The sequence below is a fragment of the Alligator sinensis genome, unplaced genomic scaffold (genome assembly GCF_000455745.1).
Source record: "Alligator sinensis unplaced genomic scaffold, ASM45574v1 scaffold81_3, whole genome shotgun sequence".
Classification (NCBI taxonomy): domain Eukaryota; kingdom Metazoa; phylum Chordata; order Crocodylia; family Alligatoridae; genus Alligator; species Alligator sinensis.
The window spans coordinates 1,270,294-1,278,831 of record NW_005842088.1 but is presented as its reverse complement, the minus strand read 5'-3'; the positions used below and the strand labels follow the sequence as shown (position 1 = coordinate 1,278,831).

Here is an 8,538-nt window from a genome sequence, read left to right as displayed (position 1 = left end):
GAGAAAACCGCGGCGCGGTATGGTACGCTCGAGCTAGAATCAGTCACGGAGGCGTAATGGTTGATTGAAAAGATTATTTACTTACACCCAAGGTGGTCGCGGTGTAGGCTGGTCAGCTTTCCAGGTGCAGGTCCGCTTGAGTCCTCGTTGGAGGACTCTGACAAACTCGGTTCTTTGACCCCAGAGTGGTTTAGGCTCCGCGGGTTTAGCAATTCTTTTCTCACGGAGTAGCTGAATCTCCGTGGGTTCTTGTTCGGTTCCCAGGTCCCCCGGAGCTGTTAAGACTCCGTGGGTTCGAAAATTGGGTCCATAGGATAGGGATACGTCTAGGGTTGCGATCGACGATGGGGAGAGGCTAGAGGTTATTGGCCCCGGAGTTGTTAAGGCTCCGAGGGTTCGGTAAATAGGTTCCCCGGAGTTGTTGAAGCTCCGTGGGTTCGGCAAATTAAACCTCTGTTGCCCTCTTAAGGAAAAAGCTGGGTTCGTAGGGATCGGCAGCACTTAGAAATCTTCACGCTCTTTTCCCGAACTCCACGTGCTTTCTCTCTCTCCGACTTGGGCGGAAACTACCCAAGCCTTTTGTACGGCTAGCAAGCCAATAGCTAGCCGCCACGTGTGCCTATATTAAGATTGGCCAATAATGTGGCAGAAATCTTAATACAAATGGCGGGAACTCCTTTGCATCGTACATCACTAGAATGCAAAAGAAATGCACCATGCAAAGAAGGCTACAAAACTGGCGGGAAATACTCTCCTGCACGCGGGTTCTCTGTTACAACAGAACACTCCACCGTGCAAAAGAGCTGCAATTTAGCGGGAACATAATTTAGCGGTGCCGAAGCACACACAAACAAAAAAACCACAACTTTGGGTTGTGACAAGCCCTAATGACTGCATCATCTCCTGGGTAAAATGTAATAACTGTTCAAGAGCACAATGCAATATAGCAGCGTAATTAGGAGAGATTATACTCTTTCATATACCTGAAACTACTATGAGAATTCAGGATGAATTTATTGAATCAGATAGAATTGGCCAGTACACAGGATTTCTACACTGGGGAAAGAATGCTGTAGATTTTTAATGATCTGTCACCTCTGACACTAGAGTGTCCTCTAACACCATTAAGAAGCAACCAGAATACTTATCACCTGCTGTGTCTGGTCCTCAAACTGTGTATTTTAATTGTATCAGGTTAAATTTGGGAGAGTTTTATATTAAAATTAAAGTCTGAACTCAGCAACCTACCTTCAGTTTGAATCCATGTCTAATTTGTATGTGGAGTATGTATTGTAACAAACCTTAATTTAGTCAAGTACTATATAGCAGTCACTGTAGTCTTACCTAGACATGAGGCTTACCTAGTTTATGAAAAAAAAAAGGAAAAAGGTATTAGTAGACCATTTGCTAAACAATTCATGAAATGATCATTGCAAAACCCTGAACAGCAAAAAAATCACCTGTCTTCTAGCTTGATAACAAAGCCACAAAATTCAGACTAGATCCATCAAATTTCCTAGAATTTACAAACCTTTCCAGCCAATTTTGTGTGTTTTCTCTTCAGATTGTATGGGAAAGCTAACATAACATAGAGCGTTTTGTAATTTCGTACCACTATCTGCTATTTTCAAATGAAATCAAGTAATTAAGTTCCAGGTTAATTCTGTGCATCAAACCCCAAAACTGAAGCTGTGAAGATCAGACAGGAAGGTTTGTACAAACCCTTACATGGCTCTGTTGGCCAGTGCAGAGTGCCCACAAGTTACTTAAAAAAGGGATCAACAATTCCTAACTTACAGAAAAGGCTTTTCTGAATTTTACTATGGAGGGAATTAAAACAGCAATAATTCCACTAACAGGCTCCTACATCAGTGAAAGGAAATGGAGTTAAACCAAAGCACAAGCATCCTTTTCCTTCCCTACAAAAAGCCGGGTAAAATCAATGCTATTGGAAATTCTTAAATTTGGGGGCCTGACTGGCCAAAGGGCAGTGAGGATTTCCAAATCTACTTCTCTAACCTCACTGCACCTATCTGTAAAAGATCTATAGTTGTATTTATGTATTAAATAACTAATTTTATTTATTAGATTTACATGCCACCCTTAAGCTTCTGACATTTTCAGAGGAAGAGGCATACTAGAAATACAAATGCATACATTCTAGTAGCAGTTTAGTTTAAATTCTCCTTTAACCTTTAAGATTCTAACCTGGGGAGATACAAATTGTTCGTTTGCTTTTTTAAATAAAAATGCAATATTACATTCAATTATTATTTTTTTCTTTTTTACAACCAACTTAATATACATTTAAAATTATGATAGTCCGTAAGAGTCTAAGCTCAGTACAGTCAAGCAGAAAAATTTAAAAGGAATAAAAATACTCTTAAAAAGCATGTGCTGGCTGCCAACATTTTAAAGAAAAGTACTGAAGCAGGAGACGTCTCTGGCAAAGCACCTGGAACCAGAGTTTGTTGAAGTGACAGGCAGTAATAATATTTTCTTGCTCGCAGCGAAATCAACGTAAGTTGAGTCCACAAGTTCATACAACGCTGATAAACCCACTGGGACCTGAAGAAGCGGAAGCCACCGTGAATGCCGCGCTGTTGCCGTCCTTTCAGGACCGGCGTAGGGCTGAAGTGACGTTGCAGCCGCGATGGCCCAGGCCACGGCAGCACGCGGGCCACAGGCAGCCTGGGTGCGGGGCAGGCAGTTGTGGGGCAAGGAGCAGAAAGCAGAGCAGCGGCGGCGGAAAGGAGCGGCCCTCGGGCGGGGCGCGGAGCTGATTTGGGGCAGCGCAGGAGTGGTTGCGCCAGGACTTTTCTTGGCTCCGCCGCGCGGTCGGGCGAGAGTCAGCCAAGCTTCTGGGTGTCTCCACGGGGAAGGCGGCACCGCCGTCCCGCGCTGGCCCCGGGGAAGCGCAGGGCGCCTGGCTGCGCGGCCGTTGCCGGGCCGGGGACAAGCTCCGGCTGCCTGGAGACGCGTGGCTCCAGCCTCGGGCCCTGCGTCGGGCGCGGGCAGCAGCGTCGTGGGCTCCCCAAGCACTTTCTCGCCGGCGTTTTCCTTGCGTCCTCTGCAGGCCTCTGGGGAGCCGCCGGGGCCTGCCCATGGCCATGGCAAAGGAGAAGCAGAAGGCGGTCGCCTTCACCTCCGCTGCCCGGCGGCAGGAGCAGGAGCTGGAGGAGGAGGAGGAAGAAGCCGTGGAAGCGGAGCTGGAAGGCAGCTGCTCCGAAAGCAGCTTGGGAGCCGCCTTGGGTGCTGGGCGCCTCAGCCCCGCAGACCCGGGCGGCCCAGAGGAGCTCCATGGCCCACACGTGGCCACCTGCACCTTCACCATCTCCCTGGCGGTGCCAGTGGCCACAAGTAGGTGCCAGCGCCTAGTTCCCTAGATCTGTGTGCCAGGCCCTGCGGCTTGGCAGAAACTCACTTATATTCCCACTGGGGGAGTCTCCTGCCAGTGGGTTGTGGGTACAGCCCTCTGGAAGATGGCAGATTTATAGGGGCTGACAACAGTCTAATTGTTAGGGTCTGTTTTGAGATTGGTGACTGAAAGTGGTATATGACAGCTCTTCCCTAATCCAAGGTGCTCACAGTGATGATGTTACCTTGTTATTTCTAGTCAGTTATTAGCTAATCAGTCATTAGTAGGTCATCCTAATTGAGTTCCTTATGGAAACTTTGGAAAGAGAGGCCAGTATGCAAATGGAGATGACAACAAGTGGTTTAACCCCACATCAGGATTAGAAAAGAGTAGAAGAGGGCTCAGTAGAAAAGAGTAGTTTGGGCAGCTGCTACAGTGCTGCACTCTCATATAAATGTATTTGTTTGGAGGAATCCCTACTTCCTGCAAGAAGAAAATAAGTATGTGTATACACTTAATGCTAATCTTTTTAATAACAATAGCGGGGGTCGAGCTGCACCAGTCACCCCTCCCAGCATGCTGCACCTCTACATAGTTTATCACCAAGCCTGCAGGATCTTTGCATTCAGAAGCGTCCAAGAGACATCTTCTCTTCATGCTGTCAAAAAGAGATCCCTGTATAGCTTGAGGGTCAGGCTTTTACTGTGGTAAGGATAAGGCTTGTTATTAAAAAGATTAGCACGCTGCCGGCCCATGTGACAAAAAAACTGCCCCATCCTGAGCAGTGCTGAGTTGGGGGCCACACATCTGCCCCGTGTCCCTCCACTGGTCGCCTGTGCATTACAAATCTTACCTGTTTTTTCTGGACTCACCATTTAAACTGACAATTTTTGTATCTGTGTTTATAAGGTACACACTCAGCTATCAGTCTGGAAATTGTCTTACCTGTGAGAAATCCAGTCCTTTTTTCAGTTGGCATGGAGGGTACCTTTGCAACAGAACTGGCTTGAGTCTGCTATGACAGAGGTTTTTTGGGTGTAGAAGTAAGCATGGGCAACAAACACCTGTCAAGTGGAGTCCAGCACTGTGCAAGTTACCTGTGTAGCAACAGGCCAGATACGTATAGACTGGGAAGCTGAGAGGCTGAAGGATCTGTTGCTATACTGGCGAAGAAGGCCCAGTTTTGCCTGATTAAGAATTGCACAGTTGAGTACTGACTTAGTCATGAGAGAAGTATTGTACACAGCAGTAACACAGGTTATTGAAACATACCACATGTACCCATGCAGCAGTTGAATTATTCTGGAGTCATGATGTAACTCTGGCCATCACAGTGCCTATGTATGCCAGAGAATGCTTCTTGATAATATTTCAAACTTTCAAAAGTCATATTCTTAAATATTTTTTCCTAGGTCAGAGACATAAACCATCCATTTCATTTGAAATGCAAAGAAGGAGGTCTGATATTGGCAAAGATGCAAGCATTCCAAAAATACGGCGTTACTATCACATGGAGTACTTTCTCCTACCAGATGACATTGAACCTAGAAAACTTGATTTGGTGCTGTTTGGTACGGTGGCCAAGTTTTTTTTAGAATCTGAATCCAAGGTAAAAAAACATATGTTCTTTATTATTCTGGAAATAGCTAGCTTTATTTGTTGAGCATAACATATATTTCTAAAATAGTTATGCAAGATGCCTGTCACAGCACCTTAAATCTGAAGAATCAGTGTATTATGTGCTGAAGCTAGGAGGATGCTTTCAAATCACATGTGGGTGAGCCGTGCTAATACTCAGTTAGCCACTACATAGGCCTTTTCTAGATATAGGCTGTACCACTTAAAATCTACCAATGTGGACACCAAGTCTGTAAACCTATGTCTCATTTGAGGTAGTCCTGATTGATCTGAGTCAAAACTTGAGACCAAGCAGGAGGTCTTTACCCATGTAGCCATGCCAGGCTACATTGCTGCTGCTCTGTCAGTAGGTAATCAGGGAGAGCAAACAGCCTGACAGGTTTGACTCTGGAATGACTGGCAAATAACTTGAATGACCTGTGATTGACTTAAACATGCATTATTGTCTGGGGGTGGGGAGAAACTTGTTTAGTACATTTTTTTCTTGTGTACTTCACAGGTACTTAAGTGGGATAATGGACTGGGATCTGAGGACAGAAGGCTTTCTCCTAAGAGAAATGATACATCTGTTTACACTCTAGCATATCTCTGTAAAGCTGCTTAAACTGGAATAGTTTATTCTGCTGCTCAGCAACTTTTAATAAGCTGCAAGCTGGAACAGGCCAGCTCTGGTCTGACATGGTGGCTTGAGAAAAAATTATTAGTGATTCTCTTACAGAATAGTACATTAGAATTTGGAGAAGCTAACTTAAATTTCTAGTAGTTTCCTAAGAAATGTCCTAATAACACTGTATGTTTTAATATGTTCCGTCTATATTAATAGAACACAATATTGTTAGACCCAAATTGAGTAAAGATGTACACACAGATTACAGTGCATGTGGAAGTAATTTGGGTAATGTTTTAATAAGGAGGTATTTATAGCACTAGTTTAATTCAAAGGATCAAAAAAACACTTTATAAACTATTGGCTCCATCATGCAAATTGTTGAGTACCCTTAAAACTGAATGACTGGTTGAGGAACAAGGGGAAAACTTAATAAAATATTTGAATTGTAACATTTAAAAATGTAATTAACCCTTTCATTGTTTGACCTTTTAGGCTATGCAAAATAAATCATTAATACTGAGACTTTTCTAAGCCAACCAGGGAGTATTCAGGATGGATAATATTTTTATTACAGTCTACTGAAGAAATTACTTGTGAAAAGGACATGCTTATAGCACAGAGAAATCTCAAGACTATTTTTATTTATGTTCCCTCTTCTTTGTAAAGTGATTAGCTATCTGAGCTATCTTTTGTATAGAACACTAATCATGATTTTATCTAAACATGCTTATATTTTTTATTATGAGAGCTATGGACCAAATTCTTCCTTTTGTTGCTTCTCTAACTACAAGGATGCAACCTGAGTGTAAAGGAGAACCGAAAGTGGCCACACACCCTCCAATTTATTCATCTTCTCTTCCTTGCCCCACATATATCCCTCTCTTGGCTACCCAATGGTCTAGCTTCCAAAGGAGCACTGGAGAGGGCACTGAATAAAATGTCCAACCTGTAGTCTGGTGGCTAGAGTACTGGGAAGTCAGAAAAACACAGGTTCAGGCCCCTTTTGTGTGAATGGGACCTGGAGCCCATGTCTTCTGTTCCCTGGACAAATGCCCATTTAGCTATTGAGACTAAAACATGGGAGTGGCCTGATCCTCCCCCCTCCCCTACCCCCTAGCATCTGAGCACCCTCTAGCCATGGGTTTTTGTCAGCTATCTTTTTGTAACTAAAGCCATAAACAGATACTACTTTTCTGGTGGGGGGTGAGGGCAAGGCATTTTGTCCCATGTAAACTTCAAGTACCACCAAAGTATACAGGATAAAATGTACTATTGATTTTTCCCAGGACATTGAGTGTGTCTGTTTGGTTATTATAGGTCAGCATCCTGGGATAAGCTGGCCAGGCAGTCCTCCAGCAATCCTACAATGTACCACTCCCACCCTGACCCTGGCTGCTCTTGAACCCAGGGTGGCTGTTCTAGCATGGGGTGCTGGTAGTGCTACTGCTGATGGAGGGGAGAAGTGGCACTCACTGCTGGCGGTGCTAGCTGATGATGAGTATTCAGCTGCTTTTGCCAGCACTTGGCTACACATCAGGCAAGAACCAGGTCTGTGGTGGCCTTGACTGCAACTTAGTCTGTTGCCAACAGATACTGGTACTGGAAAGTCAAGTATCTTGTGAGCCGTTATCTAACATTCTAGGTCAGGGCTCTCCTCTGTAGAGGAGTTGGATGGACCGTTCTACAAGTCAAACTTATGTCGGACCACCATATTCTCCAGTAAGAGGGCAGCAAAGATTAGTTGGCTTCCTTTGTGACAATGAACAGCTTTTGCTTCCACTGCAGAGTTAGCTTTATCTGGCTCACATTGGCCGGAGTGCTGGGATCCCTGGGACAGGAGAGGACCCTGGCATTTGGGAGAAGGGTGAAGCTCCCCACTTTCTTCTGCTGTTAGCTTCTGGGGGGCCGGAATTTTGCTGGGCAGGGGCTGGATGGCCTTTGACCCATGCCCCTCAATTCCCAGGGTCCCAGGGCCATCTGTGGGTGGTTAGTAAATGGAAGCTACTGAAAGAGGCTCCCCCCAAACTTGTCCACAGGGACACAGCCCCCAGCAGTGATCATAGCATGCAGCGTGCTCCGAAGCCTCCTGCCAACCAGGGCTGTTAGGGGAACACAGAGTCCCCACTCCCTCCATCTTGATGTTGGACATGCCAGGGGCAAACTGCTTCATCACTTTGGGGATATGGGAATTCCTGAACACACTAGTGTTTATGCATCTGGCCCGACAGGTCAGCATTGATGTGGGTGAAACAGCTGTAGTGATCCACTAGTATCTGCATCACCACCGAAAAGAGGATGGCGACATGCACTGTAAGTAGCAATGCAGTTTGGGAACCCCAGGGTGACAAAATCATGACCAACTACAGGTCCACCATGTTTATGATCCAGGGTGCCATCTGCTACTGGACTGCCAGTCACACCTGCTGCATTGCATCATCTGCTGTGGGGATGTGCCAACACCAAATCTGTTGGCAATGGACTGGAGATTATTGGAAGTAGTGAGCTTTCATATTGCAGTCATGACTTGCTTCTCTGTGGTCAGGGTTGCCCTTATCCTGGTAATTTGCCACTCAAACCAGGGCAACAGCTTGGTGCAGATCTCTAGAAAGATAGGTTGGGACCTGCAGAAATTCATCAGCTGCTGTTCATTGTCCCAGGTGGCCGGAATGATCTGCTCCCACCAGTTGCTGCTCATGTCTCTGGCCTAGAAATGCTATTCAACGGTAGCTGAGATGGTAGCAGCATGCTAGCAATGGTAGTTACAGAAGATAGTAGAGGATAGTAGAGCAGCAGAACTGATGGGCAGTCCTATCTGGTCGCTCCCAGTTAATCTTACCCAGCTGACCACACAATGGGTGCTTCCACTTCATTGGGGAATCCTTGGAAACCTCTGGACACTACACCAGAAACCTCTGGACATGAAGCATGCTGG

At 45.5% G+C, this 8,538-nt stretch overlaps 1 protein-coding gene across 4 annotated transcripts in view; it reads left to right on the top strand.

Annotated features, from left to right (window-relative positions):
* The first annotated feature begins 2,927 nt into the window (after positions 1-2,927).
* Positions 2,928-8,538, top strand: part of KIAA1257 (KIAA1257 ortholog) — a 111,184-nt gene continuing 105,573 nt past the window's right edge. For all 4 annotated transcript variants that reach the window (XM_006023887.2, XM_006023888.2, XM_025204526.1 and 1 more), the window contains exons 1-2: positions 2,928-3,360; positions 4,771-4,967. In XM_006023887.2, the coding sequence (XP_006023949.2) occupies positions 3,105-3,360; positions 4,771-4,967 (453 nt within the window). In that variant the 5' untranslated portion in view covers positions 2,928-3,104. The remainder of the gene's footprint in view (positions 3,361-4,770; positions 4,968-8,538) is intronic.